The sequence below is a fragment of the Muntiacus reevesi genome, chromosome 3, assembly GCF_963930625.1.
Source record: "Muntiacus reevesi chromosome 3, mMunRee1.1, whole genome shotgun sequence".
Lineage (NCBI taxonomy): Eukaryota > Metazoa > Chordata > Mammalia > Artiodactyla > Cervidae > Muntiacus > Muntiacus reevesi.
Genome location: NC_089251.1, coordinates 121,450,184 through 121,476,828, shown reverse-complemented (window position 1 = coordinate 121,476,828; position 26,645 = coordinate 121,450,184). Strand labels below are relative to the sequence as shown.

The following is a 26,645-nucleotide window of genomic DNA, read 5'->3' as shown; positions in this document are numbered from 1 at the left end:
GGAGAATTCCATAGGGTTACAAAGAGTCAGACACTACTGAGCAACTTTCACTTTCAATTATCTCACCAGTGTGCATGTTTCCTTTTATTTCATAATTTTCATTTTTTCTCTTCCCTTAAGCATATGTTTAAGTAGAGGTTTCAAGTAAGGCTTACACATTAATGAGTGGTTAATATGGGTTTTGAAACTGACAAAGTATTGGAGGTTAGATGGGTCTGAGTTGGGCTTGCATAGTTCTGGCTGGAACCAGGCAACTTCCTGGGACCTGTACCACTTGGTCTGTGGGATAGAGCCAGGTTTGTGCCAGGACAGTGGGAACCTCAGACCAGTTGGTTACTCTGGGGCTGGATACCTGTAACCAGGGGCCCTGCCAGCTCAAGTCCCTGGGAAACATACCAGTTGAGGTGAATTCTGAGCCTTGCAGTCAAACTTGCAGTATACATTCCCCTGGTACACATTGAGTTGTTGTCTTTCACGTGAATCTTCTATTACACATTGAGTTGTTGTCTTTCACGGAAATCTTCCATTGCTCCAGCATCACCTGCTAACCAGACTCCTGAAAATTGATGTTGAATTCTTGCTACAGAGCAGGGATGCTAGTTGGTTGCTAGGCATTCATCTTGGCAACAGAGGATGCCATCTGGATATGGGGTGCTTTATAAGCTGGTAAGAAGGACCTTAAACTCTGGGGCCATAGATTTTTGAGGAATTGGTGATGACATTGAAGATTTTTTGGTTCTGTTTTTTGAAATTCAGGCCATCCTGTACAGGCAAGATCAGCTTTTGTAGAAGAAGCCAGAGGTCATACCCAGTAGGAATTTAATGGAGATTTAGGGTAGTATCTTTCATCAGTTTTCTCCTGGACCATGGGCTTCACCAGTTCCTAAAGGATGATCTCATACTGGCCTGTGATGCTAGGATTTTTCCAAGCGTGGGGGTGGCTCATCTTCTGGCAGAACCTGACCTGGACTGTGCTGCATAATGCAGCTTTTAAGTCTTACTGAGGGTGAGCTAAGTCTTCTGGCAGTGTGAGTGCAGCAACTGCTCTGTTTGGTGGGGGGCTGCTTGGATATCTGCTACCTTGTCCTTAGAACCCTGTCTCGTGGATGGTCATAGCAAGGTCTGGGCCCTGGCAGAGGCTGCTTCAAGCCACAGCACAGTGGCTGTATTTGCTTGTCTTCTGCCCCACACCTCCCAATGTTTTATTACGAGAAATTCATAAAACTTATAATTATGCAGATATATTGAACACTGCCATATTTGCACTAGCAAATATATGTGTCTCCATTTGTCCACCTGTCTTAACATTTTTCTTGAATTTCACAGTAGGTTGCAAAATTAGTTCATATCACTCCTAAATCTTTTGTATATTGTTGATTCAAATTCAGTAAGATTTTTTTGAGGTATAATTTACTTACAGTGAATGTAAAAGTCTGATGTGTAACTTTGGAAGAGTTTTGACTAATGTATCCAGTTTGGTGACCCAGAGTCCTGTAAAGATGCGAACATGACCATTATCCCCAAAGTTCCCCCTGATACCTCTTCCTATTCAGTCCCTTCCTTTTCCAGAGGCAACCACTGTTTTGATTTTTATTCATACTCATATAAATAAAATCAGAATGTGCTTTTTTTGTTCTACAAGTAACAAATACTGAAAAGGGTATGGAAAAAAGGGAACCCTCCTACACTATTGGTGGAAATGTAAATTGGTGCAGTCACTTTGGAAAACTGTAGGAGGTCCTCAAAAAACTATAAGTAGAGTTGCCATATGATCCAGCAATTCCTCTCCTAGACACATACTCTGACAAAACTATAATTCAAAAAGATACCGCTCTCCTCTGCTCATAGCAGCACTATTCCCAATAATCACGACATGGAAGCAGCCTCAGTATCAATTGGTAGATGAGTGGATGAAGAAGATTGGTACATATACACAGTGGAATGCTATTCCGCCATAAAAAAGAAGGAAATAACGCCGTTTGTAGCAACTAGATGGACCTAGAGATTATTGCACTAAGTGAAATAAATCGGAAAGATTTATCATGGGATATCACTTACATGTAGAATCTAAAAAAAAAAATGATACAAATGAACTTATTTACAAAGCAGAAACAGACTTACAGCCTTAGAAAACAAATTTATGGTTACCAAAAGGGAAAGGTGGTGGGGAGGGATAAATTAAGAATTTGAGATTAATATATATATGCTACAACATATATATGCTACAATATTTAAAATAGATAATCAACAGAGACCTACTGTTTGCCTTTTATTTTGAATATGGATCACACTGTCTTGTTTCTTTTGGGATATATAGCGGTTTTGGATTATATGTAGAACATTGGAAATGTTGGTTGTAGAGCTTCTGGATTCTGTTTTGTTTGTCCAGAAAGTATTCATTTGTTTGTTAGTTTTGTTCACATTTTGCTTTAGCAAACTCTGCCTCTCCTGGTGGGAGCCAGTTGAAATCTCTACTCAGTTCTTTTCTGTCCTTAATTGAACTGCTTTGAATCATTCCTGAGGATGCCAAGGTCAAGGGTGAGCCAGAGTTTCAGGCAACGTTGTTATGCAAATCTTGTAGCTCTTGTCATTTTGGACATACCCCCACTTTCTGTATGCTGTGGTTATGAACTCTGGCTTTAAGGTTTGGGGCTTTCTCCTTGAGTTTTGACAGCTCTGCTTGGCAGAGGCCTGCTTTCAAATGATGATCCTTAAAAAAGGCAAATACCTCGAGCTGTTTCTTCCAGGTGTTGACTCCTCTTGAATCTATTTACTTGTGGTTGTTTTCTAATATCTTCTGATAAATTTTCTAATGTTTGCTGAGTTTATAGTGGTTAATCTCTGGGAGTTTTTTTTTTTTTTTTTAAATGAGCTACTCTGACATTATTGGAAGTGGAATCTGCTCTGCTTGTCTTTTAAGTCTTCTTTCTGTAGGTTTCCCCTTCTGTTTTTCACTCTTGTTCTTCTCTCCTCCCTTCTCTTTTCCCCTGTCAGCTAAGTAATTTCTTCAGTAGTTTCCCACTGTCAGGATTTTGCTGATTCCATTCATGAAGTGTCAGTGTTCCTCTGTCATCTCAGTTACCTGTAAATTGATAGTCAGATCTAGTTGATGTCTAAGATTTACGTTTGACTGAGGGAAGGGAGAAGACTTGGTGTCTCATAGGTTGGGTGTTGTGTTCTTTTGTGGAGAGACATTTTTGTGTTTGTGCAAATGTTGGCTAATACTCTGTCTATATCCATTTAGTAGGAATGGTAAAATGATGATAACTTAGTCTAGGATCCTGTGAAAGGGGAATCCTTGAGACCTTTATAGGGGTTCTATAAGGTCAAGATGTTTTAAATAATAATTCTCAGACTTGATTTGTGGTGTTTACTCCCAGTGTTATGAATATACAGTGGAGTTTTCCAGAAGCTGCATAATATAAAAATGCAGCAGCTGATGAGAAATCAACTTTCTTCTGTTTAACCAGGTACTAATGAAATTTGTAAAAATGTATAGCAGTGCCACTCTTTTTATTTTTTAGAAAATATAGCTATTTTTACAATACAAGTTGGTTACATTAGCACAGTAGTTTTATTGTTGTTAAAAGTATATTAATATTGCGACAGAGGAGAAGATGGTTGGATGGCATCACTGACTCAATGGACATGAGTTTGAGCAAGCTCCGGGAGGTGGTGAAGGACTGGGAAGCCTGACATGCTGCTGTCCATGGGGTCACAGTCAGACACAACTGAGTGTCTGAACAACAGGATTGCCTAAGACATGGGGTTAGTACAGAGCAACTGCTAATGGGTGTGGGCTTTCTTCTGGTGATGTTAAACATCCTAAAATTTGGTTGTGATAGTATCACAACTCTTGTGAATATACTAAAAACATTAAATGGTACAAATAAGTGAATTATATGGTATCTCAGTAAAGCTTTTGAAGAGTCAAAAGAAATACATTAAAACTATTTCTTATAAATATTAGTAGAAAAATAAAATCAGTAATTACAGTGCACATAGATAAAGCCATTTGTGGTCCTCAGTATTTGCTTACTTGTGCTTAGTCGCTCAGTCATGTCTGACTTTCTGATTCCATGGATTGTTGCCCACCAGACTCCCCGTCCATGGAATTTTCCGGGCAAGAATAGTGGAATTCGTTGCCGTTTCTTACTTCTGGGGATCTTTCTTACTCAGGGATTGAACCCCTGACTCCTACGTCTCCTGCATTGGCAGGCGGGTTCTTTACCACTGTGCTGCCTGGGAAGCCTCTTCAATATTGAGCTGTTTTCAAAATGAGTTAGCTCTGTAACAGATGAGCAGCTGGGGGGGTGGGGGAGTGGTGTGTGTGTGTGTGTGTGTGTGTATCACTGTGAAATTATTTATTTTGGTCAGTAGCAGTTATTCTTGTTGATGTTCAGTTGTCCCCTTTGGACAGTTAGGTAATCTTTTTGGAAACCTACTTATAACTTACCACTTCTGCAGATCCCATTTTTACTTAGAAGGACTTTGTCTAAATATTCCTTTTTCTCTTTTTATATTAACCTGTGAACCATCTATTTGCAAATATTCCAAGGAAACTAAATATATCTTCTTTTCATGATTGATTTATGTAGAATATGGTACAGATCAAGCTTACTTCAGAGACTTGTTTTTCATTTGGGCCAGTTCATCTCTCTGTTCCTTTGCCAACGGCTACATTCCCAACCTTAGTCAGCTGCCTGGCAAATGCATGCCTTCAGTCACCAGGACAACCAGACAATAGAGTGTCCGTCTAAATCAATCGCTATCATTGAGCCTCAGATGAGGCTGAACAATGGGTGAGTCGTGTTCTTGCTGGAGGTAGAGCCCTCTGGTGCTGGTGCTGTCCCTAAACCATTGATAATCTGAGAACAGTTCTTACTTCGTATCAGGACAAGTAAATAAAAACTTAATATTCAGTTCTAAATGAAATATCAGGCCATCTTGCCCATTCTACTCCCTTGCTTACCTCCGTGTTCTTGTTATATTTTAGGAATGTAAAAAATGTAAAACTTGCTCTGTAGAGAGAGAAACATAAACCTTTGGTAATTTTTCCTTCTTGGCAAGCTTGCTTATCAGATTCATACTGTCTTAGGGAATAAGAATGCTTTGCTTTAAGAGCCTTCACAAATTAAGTTTAGAACAAATGGAACCAAAACATTGGTGGGGATTTTTTTTTTTTACCTTTTTAAGAAAATGATTCTAAAGTTTATTCAAAAGATCAAAAAAGTAAAACTAGCTGGAAAGAATTTACGAAGGGAAGAGTAAATAGGATTGCCTCTAGTAGATACTAAACATAGCTCTGTTTATAGGAAGTTAATTTGCAATATAAACTTGAAGTCATTAATTACAGCAGTCTGAAACTAGTGCAAGGTGTGGTAGACTAGACCTGTAAAAATAGATCCTGAGATATACTGTAGTCTTTAATATAGTAAATATGTATATGAAGTTATTACAAAATTCAGTCTTGTGTGAAAGGAATTGGTTATTCAATAAATGCAGAGTCAGTTAAAATGTTAACTGACATGGTATGCCAAAATAAATTTCAGAAAAGTTTTAGTTAGGAAGCCATAAAGAAAGCTATAAAAATACAAATAGTAGTCTCAGAGTATTTCCCTACAAGGTACTTATTAAACTTAAAGGGAAAAATAGTGACTTTACTATGGGAAAGTCTAGGCTATATCTTTTTTTTGGGGGGGTCTTTCAGTTGTTTTTTGGCCACACCAAGTGGCATGTGGTATCTTAGTTCCCTGAGCAGAGATGGACTCTATACTCCCTGAAGTGGAAGTGCAGTCTTAGTCACTGGACCACCAGGGAAGTCCTATGGTCTATATAATTTTAACCAAATGATTAAGGTTGGCATCACCAGGAACGGGGCAAATTTACATCATGTGCTTCCTGATATGATGCACTGGGAAGGAAACAACATCACTGATGTGGTATTCCTTCCCAAAATGCATAACATAAATTTAATTATGAGAAACCTAAATTTAGAAACATAAAATAACTTGCTTATACTGTTCAGAGATGTCAAGGTCATTAAAGACAAAAACAGGCTAAGAAGCTGTTCCTGATTAAGGGAGACTAATGAGACAAGATGGTTACAGATACTGTACTAGGAGAACTTTTCCCATTTGCTATTAAGAATACTATTATGGTAATTGGTTAGTCTGTGAATTAGATAATATTATGAAGTATTAGTTTCCTGATTTTGATAATTGTGTTATGGCTATATAAAAGAATGTCCTTTTTTTTTTTTTTTTTTTAGTAGATACACATTTAGAGGTAAAAGGTTTACATCTATAATTTAACTGGCTCCAAAAATTTTTTTGGAGAGAGGAATGATAAAGCAGATGTTAGACTCTGGGTAGAATAGCATGTATGGGATTTCTTTCCACCACAATTGCAACTTCTCTGTAAAACAAATTATTTCATAACTAAAAAACTAAGTGACAGTGTTTAAGGATGTATACACTTGTAGGTAACATCAAAAAACAAAAGCAGTTATTACTGTAAAATCAATAAAAAAATAGCTGACTACATATTTTAACATTTAAATGTATGAGGAATTTATAGACTAAAAGCAATGGAAGAAATCACAAAAGTAAAACTGACAAATTTAGCTAGCTAAAACATGGAAACTTATTAAAGACATAATGTATAAAAAAAAAACAGGTGATTGTTTTGTTACACATACAGGGTAAGTTACATATGTCATCTTAGTTTGATAAAATAGGACAGTTGATAATCCTCCTCCAGACTACTGTCCTTGGCTAATATAATGAATCTTACATTTATAAAGCTGTTTATAATTTACAAATTACATTTATGAATAAATGGGTTTTGGAGGTAGGGGCTGCTTACCAAGCTCTTGCTCCCCTTACTGAAGGAAGAAATGGGGGAAGGCTCCCTCTGCTGGGAAAGCCACAAAACACGCAGCTGATTGGATGCCTAAGCCTAGGGCCTAGGGACTAATCAGATCCTCTCTCTTTTATGAAATTGAATTAAGGTTCACAGAGGCTGGACTGAAAAGATGAGTCACTTAACCAAAAAGGCAGTATGTATTTGGGCTGTGTGCAGTCTTAACAAGTAAACAGGAAGAAAAGAATTGTACTGAGATTAAACATGAGCAGGGATGAGACATATGTGTGTAAACTATGTGTTTGCAGGGAGTAGGAGTGTGGAGAAGGGCTTCAGTTCAGTTTAGTCACTCAGTCATGTCTGACTCTTTGCGACCCCATGGACTGCAGCACGCCAGGCCTCCTTGTCCCTCACCAACTCCCGGAGTCTACCCAAACTCAGTCCATTGAGTTGGTGATGCCATCTAATCATCTCATCCTCTGTCGTCCCCTTCCCCGCTGCCGCAGTCTCTCCCAGCATCAGGGTCTTTTCAAATGAGTCAGCTCTTCGCATCAGGTGGCCAAAGGATTGGAGTTTCAGCTTCAACATCAGTCCTTCCAATGAACACCCAGAACTGATCTCCTTTAGGATGGACTGGTTGGATCTCCTTGCAGTCCAAGGGACTCTCAAGAGTTTCTCCAACACCACACTTCAAGAGCATCAGTTTTTCAGTGCTCAGCTTTCTTTACAGCCCAACTCTCACATCCATATATGACTATTGGAAAAACCATAGACTTGACTAGATGGACCTTTGTTGTCTGCTTTTTAATATGCTATCTAGGTTGGTCATAACTTTCTTTCCAAGGAGTAAGTTTCTTTTATTTTAATGGCTGCAGTGAGTTTGGAGCCCCCAAAAATAAAGTCTGCAGTGATTTTGGAGCCCCCAAAAATAAAGTCAGCCACTGTTTCCCCATCTATTTGCCATGAAGAGATGGGACTGGATGCCATGATCTTAGTTTTCTGAATGTTGATTTTTAAGCCAACGTTTTCACTCTCCTTCGGAAACAGGTAATCAGACTGCCTAGGCCCCGGATGACTTCCTCTTTGCAGACCAGGTTCCCATAAAGTTTTTAAGAGCTGCTCTTCACTTTGAGTAAACTTGTTTTATCTAATGAAATGTGAATGAGTTTTGGTTCTTTGCAGCCTGCCTGGAATGCTGTCTGACATTTGAAACATTAAATGAAACAGGGCATGGAGTGTGCTGTGAGGTTTGTACACTGACTTAGTCTCCACTGTAGGTGTCTGAATTAGAGCTCTTGGGCTCCTTCACAACCCAGACACTGGGAATTAAGTTTTATTGGTCTTTCTGCTTCATTTGATTTCCCTCTGGTGTCCTAGTATTTGCTTCTTTTTTCTATTTCTTTGTGATTATCAGTTATTTTGAGAATAAGTGTGAAATACCCATTAATCTCTCTCTGTTATTCTCAAGTGAATGGGTGTACATAGTAAATTGGCCCTTAGATAGTCCTCACTCTTGGAAAGTTCTTCCTCCAGGGGAAGACTTGTTTTATTTTCATCTCTGTTATTCGCATGTACATTAACTCATACCTCAAAAACAGGCTTTTATTTATTGTCCTATTTAAATCTTTATTATTCTTGGATAGTGGGATAGTATCATAGTAAGTCCAGGGGTCTTGCAAGTAGTTCAGGGGTCAGCAGACTTTTTCTTTAATGAGCCAGATAGTAAATATTAGGCTTTTGGATCATGCAGTCCCTGTTGCAACTACCCAACAAAACAGCTCTAGACAATAGATAAACAAGCAGACAGGTCTGTTTTCCAGTGAAACTTCAGCTGTAAATGCAGGCTATAGGCCAGATTTAGCCTGAGAGGTGTAATTTGTTAACATCTGGCCTAAATTTGATTTGAGAATTTGGTTTGGTGAATTTATTACTTATTCATAAGTTAGTAAGCTAAATCTTCTAGGTCAGCATATATATTTTAGATGGAACAAAGGGAAAAAAAATTTCTACTGTACGTATATTTCATGGCTGTTAGGAGGTTGCTTTCATTCATGCACCAGATATTTATTCAGTGGCTACTCTGTGTTTGGCAGGCACTGAGAATACCAGTAAATAGTGATGAATTGGAGAGAAGGCACCTGCCATGTGAAATTTACATTTAAAAGTTAGACAAAGGGCTATGAAGTAAATAATACATTGTGATAATATTATATGTGTTTTGGTGTGGGGAATTTGCCCCTTTGGAATTGGTGGTCAGGAAAGACTTTATGGCTGAAGAGAGTGATGTTGTAGGATGAGTTTGGAAAGTTAATCAGGGGTTAGATCCTTTGGGACCTAAATAGGTGGTGGTGAAGAATTTGATTCCTGTGCTAAGGAAGCCATTATAAGGTAGTTTAAGGAAGCCATTATAAAGTAGTTTGTGCTTAAAAAACGACAGCAAACTGGGATTAAATAAATTGGACTCAATGTCATTAATCTGATACTCCCTCACCTACCCATTTAGATACCTGGTTCACAAGTCTCGTGTCCCGGTGGTCTGCACATAGAGCTTGTTTGTGCCTGTTTTCAGTGACTCAGCTGTACATGTTCTAATTCTTGCTAAAAGATTTTTTAAAACCAAATTTTAAGATGGAATATACCACATGATGCTAAAAGGATGTATATAAATGCAGGACTATCTGTATCTTTACATAAGGCATATGGATAGTGTTGTTATTTCTTTAAGCATTATTAGTTTGTATAAATCCTTTATAGTTAGGCCATCACTGAGAAATACCTGTTAGCCGGTGACCTAGAAATATTAGCATAGTCATGCTCATGTAGTCTGGGTGAGTATAGGAAATTTTAATAATGTAGTTTTTCCCCCAGTATTTAACTTAAGTCATGACACAAATTTGAAGTGTATTTTTTCCGAGTGTAAGTTTTTAGGACAAACTAAGGCCCCCAAAACCCTTATTGTCTGTCCCTTTTAGGGCAAAATGATATGTTGCTGACAGAATTTGTGTAGATCCATGGTAACTCACTAGAGAGTTTCTAATACTTCCTGTTCATAATGATTTCTGTTAATCTTTTCTTTCTGCACCTCAAAAGTGGATATTATGCTTGTGAATTTTTCAATTCTTTAAGTCTCCTATTATTTGTTCCTGTATTTTATAGGCAGTATTGTTAATTGCTGTAACTGTATCTTAGTGGAAGGAGGCAGTAATCCTCTCTCTAATGAGGAGAGAAAGGGCACAAAAAAAAGTCTGAATTCTAGTTGCTATGTGTAGATTGGCTTAATGACAAAAGTTTCTGTAATTCCAGAAAATCTTCCTGTATTTTCCTTATTTTGTATCTTTGGACCTAGAGGTTACAGGTAGTGTCATGTCACATTGTTTATTCTTTGTATTTATTTTATGAAAATACAGGGTTGTCTTATTCAAGGTCAGTATCTAGTGCAGCCAGTTTCTTTATTTTGTTGTCCTTGAGGGGATTATAAAACTATAACATGTCATATCTATTTGCCTGATGCAACACTGTTTTCTTAACTCTTTCTTTTATATGTAATTGAGAATTAGTATAGATGGTCCCTATTTTTGATTTTCAGAATTGAGTTTGTTAAATTGCTTGCACTACATGTGTTTATTAGTTGATTTACATGCAGTGCTGCATATCTTTCATCTGCCCTTCTAGCCCTAGTTTTTAACCCTGTTATGTCTCCAAGTACCTGGTTTGTTGGGGTACACAAGTGGCTTTTCTTGCCTCCTGGAAGGGTTTAACTGATGGAGAACATTGTTGGCAGGTCAAAGAAAAGAAGGAGGAAAAGGTTAGGATATTTACTTTCTTAACTTTTGTGTGGGATTTCTGTAGCCTGCTGCATCCTTTCATTGAAGGTCAAAGCTCCCATCAAGTAGCTGTCTTTATTTTAAGATTGTGACCACTTCCTCTCCTCCTCCCTTTGCTGTCAGTAGGTGGTGATAGGCAGGCCCTGCTGTTGCTCATAACCCTGGGACACTGTACTCTGACTGGTGATTTCCTTACAGCCTACCTCGGCTTTAAACAGTCCCTGTTGCAGTTCTTGGATTACCCAAATTGACTGTGTCATCTGTTTCCTAAGGCCGACCCTGATGGATAAATATATGTTAAAATATTCTAGATTCTTTCAGTGGTTATCGTGATTGCAATTCTAAAGTGGATTAGCAGTAGAATAAGGGAGAAAATTATTCTGACAATTCCACGAATTTATTCTGTTGGTTGATGTGTGATTTTATTTTTAATTCCTCCATAACATCTGGTTTTAAGTATTATCAACCTGGGTACTGAACCCTTAGTATGGCACAACCCATTGTTCCAGCATTATGGGGAATTCAAAAGTAGATGAAGTGAAGTCGCTCAGTCATGTCCGACTGTTTGTGACCCCATGGACTGTAGCCTACTGGGCTCCTCCGTCCATGGGATTTTCCAGGCAAGAGTACTGGAGTGGGGTGCCATTGCCTTCTCCAGAGGATCTTCCCAACCCAGGAATTGAACCCGGGTCTCCCGCATTGTAGGCAGATGCTTTACCGTCTGAGCCACAAGGGAAGCCCTTAAGACACATAGTAATCCTAATATAGGGCAGTTTGTGGTAAGTTTCATGTGAGAGGTACAAAGTGTTCTACAAGTTCAGAGAGGGTGATTATTTCATTAAGACCACTTTGATTCTGTCTGCAGCAGGAATGAGAGATCACAGTTTGCTGTGTTTCTGGTAAGACCTCTGCTTTCCAATCCTTGCTTACTCTGTCACCCCATAACACTCCACTGCAAACCACATAAGAGACTAGGCACCAAAGTAATAATAGCCAATGCCATTTAAAATCCACTTGTGTATACCTGTTGTGAGTGGAAAACATTAACTCATTTAACTCTTCCAGCATCTCAGTGAAGCAGGTTCTCTTACCCAACCGAGTTGGAATTCACATTAAGGCAATCTGGTTTCCTCAACTAGGCTCATAACTGCCACACCTACCATATTATTCTGTATTTAAAACTTAATTATCCATCTCCCCAAAGGGATCATCAAAACGAATTTCATCATGTATGAAGCCTTTCAAATGATGGCTTTTATGTGTCCTCCTTGTCCTCAGTGATGTTTCAAGGCCCCTAGCCCCATGTTCTTGTCAGTAAAATTTATCACATGCTCTGTCATACCAGTCAGCCCCTCTCATTCAATATATGTTTTAACACTTCACATGATGAATCTTTTTTTCTCTTAATTATTTTTGGCGGTCCCAGTGTCCACATAAGATACCTCAGCCTCCTGAATTCTTTGGCTATTTATGTCTAGGACTCCTTTGTTCTAGTTTAGATATCAGTAACTGTATTGTTAGATTTCAAGTGTAAGTGTCCTGTTTTCTGACCACCACTGCTCATGCCCTCTAATTTCTGACTCCAACAGTTCTGGGATAACCATTAAGACCTCCAGTCCACTGATGCTAAATTTTTTCATTGTGCATCATTCTTACCATGTTTCCATTTTTCTTAACCTAGCTTTGATTTCATGGTCTAAAGGTCTATTGTTATAACCACTCAGTTAACACCTGTTGTATTTTACCTGATCAAAGCCAGCATTCTACCTACTTTGTACCTAAACAACCAAATGAGACTGGCGGAAAACACAACTGTTTTGACTAATTTCACTTTAAATACCCGTACCTTAAAACCTTAGTGCTGCCTGTAGTTTTAGTTTATGCACTCTCTCATTTTTCCTTCAACTCAGAAACCCTCTCTTTTCAGTTGATGGTTTTTATTATTTTACTCAAAAAAAAAAAAAAAAAAAAAACCAAAACAAACATGGAGAAAAGAGAACTTTGTGTGTTTCTATCAGAAGATCTACAAATCTGAAATCGCAGTTTCCAGGAGAATGATAGGAGCAGAAGCCACTTTTTCAGGGATTAAAATGTGAATGGATCAAAAGGAGATAGAACTGTGACATTTTCCCAGTTGTATCTCTGGAATACTGTCTTTGTTTCATGAATCTTGCCCAAGAAGAGATTTAATGGCTAAGTAAATTTGAGAAATGCTGAAAACTATATATAGTATTCGTATGGAAGAAAGTTTCCATCTGCTGGCCTAGATTTTACTAAAGAGTTAGTTTTCAAACTTTGGCCTATTTCACAGTCACTGGAAGGGCTTGCTAAGACACAGATTGCTGCGTACCACCTCCAGAGGTTCTGATGGCACAGGTCTTGCGTGGCTCCTAAAAATTTGCATTACAAGTTTTTAGGTGATGCTGATGCTGCCAGTCCAAGAGATTGGGGAATCCCATTTGGAGAGTCACTTCACTTGAATAAGAAGTCAACTACCAAGAGTGGCAGGTGTAGCCAGGATTTGGAGCAGTGCAGGAAGGAGCCTTTGCAGGGTAGCCGAGTCAGAAGTGAGAGCTCACAGCACCGTCAGTGTCAGGGCTTTCCTGGAGGCTCGACAGTTAAGAGTCTGCCTGCAGTGCGGGAGGCCAGGCTCATTCTCTGGATCCGGACGATCCCCCGGAAAGGGAAACGGCAGCCCACTCCCGTTTTCTTGCCTGGAAAATCCCATGGACGGAGGAGCCTGGCGGGCTACGTACAGTCCATAGAATTGCAAGGAGCCAGACACGACTGAGCGATTACACACAACATCATGGAACTTTGGTAGTAAGATGGCATGAGCTTGTGGTGGACCGAGACAGTGAGTTATCATGATTTCCCTAACAGTTTGACCTGTCTGTGAGAAAGAACAGACCCTGCAGCAGTTAGTGTGAAATTTTGAGTGACTTGTGCATGCATACGTGCTAAGTCACGTAAGTCGTGTCCGACTCTTTGCGACCCTATGGACTGCAGCCCGCCAGGCTCCTCTGTCCGTGGGTTTCCCCAGGCAGGAATACTGGAGTGGGTTGCCATACCCTCCTTCAGGGGATCTTCCTGACCCCGGGATCCAGCCTCGCATCTCTCATGTCTCCTGCATTGGCAGGCTGCTTCTTTACCGCTGTTGCCTCCTGGGAAGCCCTGAGGGACAGGCCGCTAATTCAGGTGTCTATAGAACTTGTCATCAAGCACACCATCTTTGCTGTGTATTGCCATGATGAGTGCCAAGATAGTAACTGTATGATCTACCTTTAACCCATCTCCTTTTTGTTTGTATTTTTATTATTTGCTATTCATTAATTGTTTTTAGTTTAAAAAACTGTATACGTTAGTTAATAGGGGTTTTGGAATACAAAGACTAAATGTCATAAATTATCCTAAGCTAATGCTTTCAGTTACAGTTTAATAAGTCTTTGAGCAAATGTCTTGTTTTCCCACTTGGAAATTTTTTAAATAAAAGAATTAGGAGCTACCAGTTATTTCTTTATGAATGTAATTTAAAGCCATAGAATCTTTTAAAATTACATTTTGGGAGAATCATTATAGGTTTCTGGTTGAGAAGAGTCTCGTGGACTTTTTAATATTACTTTTTTTGGTGTATACTTGAGTCACAACACTGTTAGTTTCATGCGTACAGTACAATGGTCAGTTCTATACACACACGTATTTTCCTTTTCTTAGATTCTTTCCTCACATAGGTTGTCACAGAATATTGAGTAGAGTTCCCTGAGCTCTACAGTAGATCCTCGTTGGTTATTGTGTGTATAGTAGTGTGTGTGTCTTCATCCCAAGCTCCTGATTTTTTCCCCCCTTCCCCTAGAATTTCCCCTTTGGTAACCATACATTTGTTTTCAATATCTGTAAGTCTTTTTCTGTTTTGTGAATAAGTTCATTTATATTTTTTTAAAAAATTAGATTCTGCATGAGTGATATCGTGTGAGACTTGTCTTTCTCTGGCTTACCTCACTTGGTATGATCATTTCTCTGTCCGTTGATACTGCTGCAGATGGCACTGTTTCGTTCTTTCTGTGGCCGAGCAGTGTCCCATTTATACCTGTGCGCCGCCTCTTCATCTGTTGCTCTGTTGATGGACATTCAGGTTGTCTCCCTGTCTTTGCTGTTGTAAACACTGCTGCAGTGAACACTGGGGTGCAGGTACCCTTTTGGATCATGTTTTTTTTGTTGTTTTTTTTTTAAAGTAACTATTTATTAGAGAAGCTGATCCTCTAATAGGGTTTATATAGTATTTGTGGCGTAAGTTGCGTTACCATTCCTGAGTGTTTGGACTTGGGCTTTTCCACTGAAATGTTTTTATAATAAGGCTGTACCTTTGTGTTTATTGTACTGCCTTAATGACTTTGTATTTGTATTGAGCCCAGAGTAGTAAGGAACCACAAGAAATGCTGTTCTGAAACATGCTTTGGGTACATGGTAGAAGAGGAGAAGGGTGGCTCCTTTTTTCCTGTCTTTATTTCTCCTGCATCTACTTCCGTGAGCAGGCAGGTAAGCCTGAGAAGGATGCTGCTTTTCCATCTCTGATTCCTCAAATTTTTGTCAAGCTTTGGAAGTTATATACTGTGTTCTTTTCACAGTGTTGTTCTTTAAAGTAATGTAGTTTTGGAAACTTGTGGACTTGTTTTTTAGAGCTTCACTGAGGAATAGGTAATTATAATAAATTGTATTTAAAATGTACAATTTAATGAGCTTTGACATATGTGAACCATCATTATAGTAACATGATAACATACATTTTCATCATCCCCAAGAATATTGTTGTGCTCCTTCGTAGTGCATCCCCTGATCTGCATTCCATCACCATAGATAAGTTTACATTTCCTCAAATTTTAAATGAATGGAATTACATAATATGTGTACTATGCATGTATACATACTAACTATGTATACTTTTGGGGGGGAGGATTCTGATGTCTCTCAATCAGCATAACTGAGGGTTTATTCATGTAGTTTCTTGTGTCAATAATTTGTTCATTTTTATTGCCAAATAGTATCTAACTTGAATATTTCAAAATTATTAATTCACTTACCTGTTAATGGATATTTGGGTTGTTTTCTGTTTGGAGCTAATGAAGCTGATGTGAACATTTGTGTTCAAATCTGAGCATGGACGTGTAATGTACCTTTATGTTTCCTGAGTTAAGTAGTTACTTAGAAGTGGGATGGGTGGGTCCTATGGTAGATATATGTTTAACTTTTAAGAAACTGCCGACTGTCTTCCAAACTGATTGTACCATTTTAACATTCTTGAGAGTTCTAGTTGTTCCACATTCTCACCAGCATATGATATGGCCAGTCTTTTTTTTTTTTTGGCTAGAACCTTTATTATTTCAGAAATAAGCATTCTGTGTAGCTTGAGGTAGATATTTCTGGATTGCTGTAATAAATATTTGTCAAAACACCAACTATTTCAATAATAATACACTTATTTATAAGAACATCCAGAAATAACTCTTCTGTATCAAAAAACTTAATGGCACAAGAGAGTTAAACAATGGTCTGTAGAGGAGAAAAGGAAAATTCTTCTAGGGGAAGCTTCATAAGGCATTTTCTCCATGACTTTTTTTTTTGGTGCGGGTCCTGGGGATCGAACACAGGAACTTATGTTCCATTACATTTCTGATTGATACAGTTCATGAAAAAAGCCTCACTTTGTCTTGCTTTAGTCTTTTTGTTTGGCCATTCTGGTGGTTTGTATGGGTGTCTATGTACCGGGACTCACTGTTGTTTTAATTTGCATTTTCTACGTGGCCTGTGATCTTGGGCTGCTTATTTGCCATCTATATATCTTCTTTGATGAAGTGTCTGTTCAAATTTTCTGTCCACTCTTTTAACATTCTGTAAACTTCCTTTCATCAGTTGGTGGCTGAAGAGCAATAGTTTTAAATTTTGATGAAGCACACCTTATCAACTTTTTCTGTACAGTTCTCTTTATACTTTGTATCCTATTTGAGTATTGCATCATTTTGTTTCTTTGATTTTTACTAAAAAGTTAGATAATCTTAGACTCTCATTTTTTAGCCATTGGGGGAAAAAGTATAGGAGGCATTTATAAAGCTAGAGTCATAGCTGCCTTGTATTTTTCTTATATTATACTTTAAAAGCAAGTTGTGTATGATTCTAGTACTTTTTGTTTGTTCTTTTGGGCTGATTTTTAAACCTGTCAAGGATTTAAGAGATTGCTGATCAAATTCCTTTGTTTTATGGGGTGAAGGACCTGAGGTTCATAAAGGTTACATGACTTTGCTAATGGTTTACAGTTTATGATTATTCGAAGATTAAACAGTCTGAGGTCCTCTTAGATCCCATTTCACTATTTATTTCTCTTTGAGGAGCTGTCTTTGTGATGCTATTGATAAGACTTTACTGCATGCTATAGCATTAAAATAAATTTAGTTCCTTCTTTTGTTGCTTCTCCATTGCTTATTGTGATTAATATCCTATTGAAAGCAATATTATTAAAATTAAAGTAGGTTAGTTTTCTGAATGAATCTTAATTTACTCTTAAAATTTCATTAAGATGTTGAATTTAACGCTTTTGTTTTTGTAATTCTTTTCAAAGGTCTGTAAACAGATTTGGCTAGGATTATTTGATGATAGATCTTCAGCAATTCCAGACTTCAGGGATCCACAAAAAGTGAAAGAGTTCCTACAAGAAAAATATGAAAAGAAAAGATGGTGAGTGAATAGTTTCTATTTAGAGCAAAGGCTCCCCAGATTGCATTAATTATGGGTAATATTAGAATAACAGGAAGGAAGGAAATAAGTAGGTAGACAGGAAATAAGGAAATAGGTAGATACTCATTATACTTTGGCTTTTATTGGATTTGATTTCCAAAAACCTTTACTTCTGCTTTATCCTAACTCATCTGTGCCTGGCAGAAGCCTTTTTGTCACCACCAGGCCTCTTACCCTTTTTTGGCAAATCGGGGATTCTTCCTTCTAAACCTTTACTATCCCTGTTAGCTTCTCTAGATGTAGTCATGTAAAACCTCCTTTCTTAAAAATCTTCCTTCGTTTAGCAAGTGTTTCTTTAGTTTCTTTTATATAGTAAGCATTGCGCTAAAGCACTCATGAAGCGATCTATTCACTTAATTGCAGGTTGCAATAATTCTTTGCTCAAAATACCCCTCACTACCCACCCAAGAAGTCATTTTTCTACCTTGTTAAGAAGGAAGTGTTTATACTTTTTAAACCAAATCTGTCAGATGTTAATTTTTGAAAAGTAATTAAAACAGATGTACATGTGGCTAGTGAAGTGTTTTAAAGCAGAGCAAGGGTATATTTGTAGAACTAGTGTTCAGCTACTTTGAGCTCTTCATTTTTAGCTGTATGAGAACAATTTAAGTCAGCTGACTAAGACTCATTAGTGATGAATTCTTGGTTATTTCTTTAGTGTGTGTATTTTAGTTTCAGTAGTGTGTATTTTCCTTCTTGAGAGGTTAAAAAGATGAGAGAGAATCGTAAATAGAAGGATAATGAAGAAGTAAATGGCCTCTTGTTTGCCAGAGGAACTGTATTTTAACCCAGAGAATATCTTCAAAAAACTGTTCTAGTTGAAGGAATACTTGCTGTGGTTATGAGTGAGATATCTCCACCTCTCTTGGGTGAGCATAGTAGAAAGAAGTGGCTCTGATTTGTATATTCTGTGAACTCTGTATTCTTACTGTTCTCTAGAGGAGACTAATTTTTGCCAGGGCCATATTCAGCATTACTAGAAACACTATGTATGAATATAGAAGAAAAAATAACAGTAAGATTTTAGTCCAGGAAAGAAAAAAACAAAACTTAGAAGATGAGGTGATAGTAAAAAACATAGTGCCATAAATTATTCTCTTAAAATGAAGTATATAATTATCTTTTTATCATTTTAGTTCTAAATTTCCCAGACCTTGTTATCCTGTAGTTAAGACCTTTCTCCTTGATAGCCTTGGCCTAATTTTTCATTTTCCCAAGTTTCACTTTTACCAGCTCACAGTTAGTTTGAATAGAACTTAGCTGGGTTTTCAAATGCTTTAGCTTAAGCTGATAAGAGGAAAGTGTGTGTGAATAAGAGTTGATAGAATTAAAACCGGAAGTCCTCTCTCCCTGCATTAGTGATAATAGCCACAAAATAAAATAATAAAAGTTATTTACTCAAACTGTAACCAAATAATTGTAAACCTCAAAAAATTATAATTTGTGTTATCTTTTCTGTCCTGAGAAACAGAATAGTAATAAGAGTAAGACAAATACAAACTTCAGTTGGTGGGTAGGGGAGAGGGAATGACTAGCACTCAGGTGGCCTGGGACCTTTGCATTTTAAACTTATGCTCCCGCACACCTGTGATATGTACCTAGGGAGTAGTGCAGTGGGTTTGTAATGTGACATAGGTGAAAGTGAGGTCGGTCAGTCGTGTCCGACTCTTTGCGACCCCTTGGACGGAGGAGCCTATTAGGCTCCATGGTATTTTCCAGGCAAGAACACTGGAGTGGGTTGCCATTATCTTCCCTGCGACATAAGCGTTATCCAAATGCAATCTCCCTAAAAACCCTCACTGTGGGCAGCTACACTTAAGACATTGAGGCTGGTGCTGTCATCTAAAGGGTTTTTGAAATTGTTCTTTTAACCAGTTTTCGAACTCACTTCCTATGCTGTACATGCTTAGTTAGCTTTTTTACTTGTAGCTCCATAAGCCTTTGAGCCAAAGATTCTTACCTGATTTTATGATTTAAAAAGGCTTGGCTATTCTCAGAAATTGGCATCACCACTGATAAAGCCAAACTATGGGAAAATGTAACTTCCTGTTTTCATCTCTTCCATATACTGAAAAAAACAAAAGTTGTATTGTTTGTGATTATTATATAATTTGATAATAGCCAATACTTGTGTACCAGAATAGTATATAGGTACTTTGTAAATGTTAATTTGTTTATACCTCATAGTAACCATATTTCAGTGTTTTAGAAGAAACTTGGGAGGCACAGAGTGCTGAAGTTGTCTGCCCTGGGCTTCACATCTGTTGAGTGATGGAGCTAGGATTTGAACTCTGATTCCGGAGCACAGACAGAGGACCCTGGCGGGTTACCGTCCATGGGATCCCAGAGAGTCAGACACAGCTGAGCACACACGCACACACATGTGGAGCACAGTAGAAAAACTCTGCTTTTCTGCTTCTCCCACCTGTGTTATATGGGGAAGGAGGCTAGATAGAACCAAACCCAGAAATTCTGTGAGCAAGAGCTCTCACAGAATGCCAGCCCTGGAGATAGCACTGCCAGTATGTGGGCACTGTATTCTCACTTCCCCCTCTCTTTCCTTTATTCTTTTCACCCCGTGAGTCCTTACATGATTGGAGTCAAATCTGAAAGACCTGTGAAGTCTTATGAGTATCTTTCCATGTCAAGACAGAGCAGCTGTGTATTATATAGATACTAGTATAACCCTTTTAAGCATTTTTCTCCTGGTGAATTTTGGTTTATTGCTCTTTTTTTTGAAATTTTAAAGAGTGCTGTGGTAACATATGTTTATTTACACTTAACCCAATTATTGCCTAAGGATAGGTTACTGGAAATGGTACTTCTGGGGCACAGAGTATTTTATTAGAGAGTAACAAAATTTATAAAGTTTATACTCAGACCAAATGCATGCCATTTTAATTTACATCTTTTATTAAGTTAAAAATGTTTTCATTTCTGTATCTTGGTGAATTGCTTCTGTCCATTTAAAAATTGAGTAGTTAATCTTATTCTTATAGATTTATAATAGACCTTTATATTTTGAGCTATTAATTGTAACATAATAAATATTTTTTTTTTCCTTTTGCTCAGTTTTCAAATGTTATTTATGACCTTACAGTACTTTGGTTTTTAAAAATTAAAATTATGAACTATCATCATGCTGAACTATAAGTCGTCTTTTTTAAAAAAAGCAGTTAATATTGTTATCTTAGAAAAACTGTAAGTAAATAGTTGAAGCAAGTTTTGTGGTTGCTCTTTTATTACCTTTTCTCTGAATATTTTAATTAAGTGTACTCTTATGGTGTCAATTCTTAGAGGGTTTTGAAATAAGATTAATATCGAAGCAGTCTTGTCCAGAATTATAGAGTTAAGCTTTTTGAGCTTAGTGTTCTCTACCACTTCCTTAGTTAACTGCCTCTTCAACTTTTCATATGTTTTAGGTATGTCCCACCAGAACAAGCCAAAGTGGTGGCGTCAGTCCATGCATCTATTTCAGGGTCCTCTGCCAGTAGTACGAGCAGCACGCCTGAGGTCAAACCACTGAAATCTCTTTTAGGAGATTCAGCACCAGCGCTGCACTTAAATAAGGGCACACCTAGCCAGGTGAGTCATTTTTAAGTCTTTGTAGAAGCTTCTATGTAAGGAGGATTGAGTACAATGAATTTGGGAATTAAGACAGTTGCATAATGCTACTTGTATACCAGTACCATTATGTCCTAATGGTTTATAATGCATTAAAAGATACTTGGTTAAGTGGTTGGAGTGTGTCTGTTTTTTGTGGGTTTTGCTATTGCAAAAATGAGTTTGTAAAGGTATAAGGAGCATTGTCACAGATGTAACATATAGTGGTAAAACATGAACCTGTGGTGACCATCAGAGTTATTTGGAACAGTATAGGCTTTGTGATATACTTTCACAGGAAAGGATTTCTCAAGCACAGAATTTTTTCCCCGTCCTGATGGTGAAGCATGTTTATCATTGAAATGCAGGTAGCTTTGCATTACATAACTTATTCTAAAAAACTGAGTAGACTGAAGTCTTTTCAGCAGTTGGTGTCTAGAGCTTGTGCTTCTTTACTTCATGACAGTCAGACGAGTTATGACAAATCTGTTACTCTGTGGCATTATGTCTGTCTTATGTAAGAATGATTCTGAAGCATGTTATTATTTGAATTAAATTGCACCCTTTTAAAAAATGCATATACTAGGGCAGCTAGATAAATCGCTCCATTTTCACCAAAGCTTTGAGTGAAAAATGAAGAGAAGGGTGAAGTCAGTATATTATACCTCCTCCCTTGGATAAAAGATTTGTTCTGTGGAAGCCTCACCATCATACTCTGTTAGCAGTAAGTCTGCTTTGTGTCATGAGGTGTAACAACGACACCTGCTGTAATTATACTTCATTGCTTTTGACTCTGTACTTAAAAGATAATTATGGGCATAGATGTTGAAAATTTGTGCTTTTCAGAAAGCATGGCTCAGATGGTAAAAGCGTCTGCCTGCAATATGGCAGACCCTGCTTTGATCCCTGGGTTGGGAAGACCCCCTGGAGAAGGAAATGGCAACCCACTCCAGTACTCTTGCCTGGAGAATCCCATGCACGAAGGAGCCTGGTAGGCTACAGTCCACGGAGTCGTAAAGATTCGGACATGACTGAGCGAAGTGTTTAAGCTTGGTGAATTGGAGATAGTTTTATAAAAGTTCAGCAAATCTAACTGGAAGCTCTTTGTAGTTAATATGTGGTTTATAGTCCCCTGTTGTAGGTCGCTCCCAAGGGCAGCAGCAGGAAAAGAAGCAGTTTGACCTTTTAAGTGATCTTGGCTCAGACATCTTTGCTGCTCCAGCACCTCAGTCAACAGCTACAGCCAATTTTGCTAACTTTGCACATTTCAACAGTCACGCAGGTAAGTGTTTTTTCCTAGCAGCTTTTGCCAGTGTTTGAATAATCATCAAATTAAATGTGGAGCACTAAATTAAGAATTCACTTGGTCATTTTGAAGCAGTTTTATTTGATAATTTGAGACTTTTCTTTCTTTAGAAAAAGAAGACTTTTTTTCTTTATATTTTTGCATGTATGTATTTCACTGTTTTATAAATATGACAGAAGCCAGTACTTACTGAATTGGTTTCCTGTTTGTATTTTCGGCCTTACTTTACCTTCTTTTACTCACCTGTGAATTTGTGATGCTCTCTGCCCTTTTTTTCCTTTCAGTTTCATGTCCTGGCTTATAGTTGGATAATAATAGTACAAATTATTTCATGTATATGTATCAAAAAATATGCTGTTTGAAATAATTTGGAAAATTATAGAAAACCTTCAGCCACATTTCTATCAAACATCAAAGGAATTTTTGTTTTAAATATCAATAAAAACATTTTCTAAGACTATGCTACAGAAGGAAGTTGTGGTGTGATTTATGTATGTTTGTGTCTGTATGTGTTTACTTTAAAAAGAGATACTAGGATGAAGATTTCTTTCAAGAGAGATTATACTGAAAAGGGTAAGAAATCAGGAAGCTTAAGTTGTTGGGACTGTGGTAGGTTTTCCATTTCTTACATTAGCCAAGTAGCAGAAGTCCAGAAGGAGACTGAAAAGAATCTTTCCCCTTCATCCTCTGGGCGGGAAGCCAGTTGTTCCTTCTCTGAGCAGACAGGAGCTCCAGCTCTCTGTTCTCACCTCTTGCTTTTTGAATAATGATCAAAACAGTTGGTAGAAGAATCAATGAATCGAGAGTGAAGCTTCTGTAATTTATGACTATTCTACTTATCTCAATCTTAGGCTTATTGAAATATAATTTGGTTGATAGATAAGTAGCTGCCAAACTCTTATAAATTTTCAACTTATTTCGTGTTTCATGTGTGTGTGTGTTTGGTCTCTGAATGCAATTTGTGAATATTTGCAGGTCAGGGGATTAGTGTTATACTTTTCTATGTAGCCATATTAGCAAAAAAAAAAGAAAAGACAAGTCAGTGTACTCCACAGACTAATTTGTACCATGATTACCCTTATATTTTCAATAACTCCCTTAAAATGCCTTTTGAAAATAATTGTCATTATTTAATAGTAACATATAAATGTTAAAAAATAGCAATGTATGATTTTATCAGATTGATTGAAGATATTAAATATTGTTTGCCTCTTTTCCAGATATGACAGAAATATAGTAGAGGACAGATATGTCTGTGAGGAAGTAGTTTAGTAACCATGTAGATTGGGTCAGGTTGCCTTAGAGTAATAATTTTTAACCTAAAGTTCTTTTGTTTTTACAAAGGACCACTCAGATTACTCTCTTCTTAACTCATTTCATTCCAGGAAAATAAGAAATATATATAGATATTGCAAGAAAAAGCTAATAAAGTTACTTATTTATTTTCCCTTCTAGTATAGTTGATGCCATCTTTTATTTTTACCTTACGTAGTTTTTAAGTGTAAGCCAATGTCTTGGTTCAATCTGAAAAATCTTTTCCCAGAACCTTTGTAAGCACTCTGAATTGTTACTTTTTTATACATGGTTTGCAGATTTAAAATCATTGATAGCTGAATTCTTGCCCTGAAATTCTCATTTCAAAAAAAAAATAATTGGGTGAAAACTTTCTCCTGAACAGATTGATGTGACAAATGGACCTTTAATGGCAAACAATAATTATTCAGATAAGCCAATCTGGCTAGCATTATTTTATAGGAAAACCTGTTCTTTTACAGACAATTTAATAGCTTAAAAACCAGAAGTCTTTACCCTTCTTCATTTGAACATTCTGGCTGAGTTAGTGTGTATGGATGTGTGTCGATGATGGGGTCAGTATCATGTTCAGGAAAAGTCATCTTCTACAGAAATATACATGGCAGTTAGAAACATAATTTACTATGGAATGTAGTAGTTATCTTGCCTGGTAATAAACATATCACAGAAACTGTAAACTGTCATTGATTATTGTCACATACAAGGGATGTCAAACTCAATTGCCTTGCCACCCAGTTAACACAGATGAGTAGTGTAATGAATGCACTGTGGAAGGGACCATAGTGTCCCTTTCAGAGGGGGATGTTCTGTAATCTCCTGTTGCCGCATGGAAATGCAGGCTCGGGGTTCCTAATATATTGATTCTTTTGAGAGAAGCAAGAAATCTTGTTGAAATGCTCTCTTTAAATGTTAGGAATTGATGAAAATAATCTAAAATATTGTATAGATGGAATGAAGTCTGTTATCTGATTTTGATGAGAGTTGTTGGCTGCTATCCTCTGGTCTCTACATTTTTATTTTTTTTCCCTTTTACATGAGTATCTATTGCTCATTGAAGTGTAAAGACAGCTCTTAGCAAGATTCAGGCTCATTGACCTAGTACCTTAAATTCTAAGGTACTGAGTACTTTAGAATTTTGTACTCAGGACAAAAGAGTACTGAGTTGACTCTTATACTTTTTGAATAAGATTATATAAAAAGCATCTTTACTGTTTTGTCACATTCTTTTTAGTCTGGATTTCTTTGTGTAGAAGTTATTTGAGGTTCTAAATAGTTTTTGTTTATTGTATTATTAGTGTTTAATTTCAAAGTTGTGTTTTATCAGAGTTTCATTCCATAATGCTTATAAATTTTAAAAGTTACTGTAAAAAGTTGTTGAAAACAGTGAGTAGATTCAGTATCTACAAATAAGAACTGATAGAAGTATTACAAAATCCTGTTTTGTTGTAATGAATAGGTATTTGATTAGTTTGTGCTGTAGTTGGAAAACAATGGGAAAATTATAGATATGATAAAATAGACTTGATTAACACAATGGATTGCATTGAACTAATTTTTTTTCCTGATGTTTAAAACATGTTCAATGTAAGTTTTCCCCATATGATGTTTTAAATATAAGTTAAATGTTCAGTATATGTTATTATAGACTACATAGTCATATATATTTGAGGTTATAAGCCACAAACTAGCTTAGGGACCCATTCCTGTTTCTATAAGGGACAGATGTATTTCATTTGTTGTTTTCAACCGTACAGCTAAGTGTTCCAAAAACTTGGAAACTTGCCTTTTGGAATATAATCTACTCTGAATTTGAGAACTTCGTATATCATGCTCTCTCTTCATTTGGTTTACAGTTGTATTCTATGTTTTCGCCTTAATAAACTTAGTCTTTTAGAATTTTCTTTGGATTAACATTTTAAAATTGATGAGAAATTATTCCTATTTTTTCATAAGTTGTAGAATCATAGTGTTGGTTTTACTAGTAGAGACCATCTAGTGAATCTTCTCATATTGCTAGTAAGAATACTGGTAGAGCCAGAACAATGACGGACTAATCAAAGGGTTTACAGTTTCTTATGTTAAGATGGAGTTGTCTGACTCTTATCTTAGATTCCCTGTTCACTAAACTGTACTTGCTTACTGGTGTTGTCAGCAATTTGTCAGTAACTGTGTTTAACCTTATATATGATTTAAACTAGTATAGATACTTGTTTCAAAATAATATTTTTCAAGAAATTAATTAAAACATTTTTTAGTCTATTAGTATTTCTCCTATTACATGTATTTTGGGGAAAGTAAAATTTCAGCCTGTAAAGTTGTCAGAAGTGGTAGATTGGAAGATGCTGGAAGAGAAAGAAGTAGCACAGATGTGTAGGAAAAGGGGGCCAGATCTTCTTTATGTGCATCTCCCCCTGCTCATTATCATACCCATTTAGATTTAAAAAAAAAAGAAAACAGCAATTACAGGAGATGCTGTAAGTTTTACTGATTTTCTTCCTAGAATAATGTTTTACTTTGTTAACAATTTTTTTTGCTTAGTGACTTCTTTTGACTTGTTACCTCTCAGCCACCAGGGAAGCCCAAGTAGAGTCCAGATTCACTGAAAAAGCTTGGCAAGTTCAGGACATGATACCTACCTGAAATCTCACTACTTCCATTTAACTAAAACTCAGATTTTGTATGCACATGATATCATGTTTAACGAAATTAGCTCTTGAAGATGTATCTGGAATTTACTAGCCTATTTATCTTGTTTACTTTGCTATAAGTATTTTTGTATAGGGCTAAATACTCTTTACATGATTCTTTTTTAATGGCTACATTATATTCCATCGTGTGATGTTCCTTAATTAAGTAATCCCTAATTGCTGGCCATTTGAGTTTCTAATTTTTCATTATTATAAAAAATACATTGTTTAGCTATTAGAATTAGCTGTTGTTTAGCTATT

The 26,645-nt window shown here is 37.0% G+C and overlaps 1 protein-coding gene across 5 annotated transcripts in view; it reads left to right on the top strand.

Moving 5' to 3' along the window:
- The window catches only part of AGFG1 (ArfGAP with FG repeats 1), an 80,565-nt gene that overhangs the window by 34,099 nt on the left and 19,821 nt on the right, over positions 1–26,645 (top strand). For all 5 annotated transcript variants that reach the window (XM_065930416.1, XM_065930418.1, XM_065930415.1 and 2 more), the window contains exons 3-5: positions 17,299–17,414; positions 20,897–21,059; positions 22,206–22,359. In XM_065930416.1, coding sequence (XP_065786488.1) covers positions 17,299–17,414; positions 20,897–21,059; positions 22,206–22,359 — 433 coding nt within the window. The remainder of the gene's footprint in view (positions 1–17,298; positions 17,415–20,896; positions 21,060–22,205; positions 22,360–26,645) is intronic.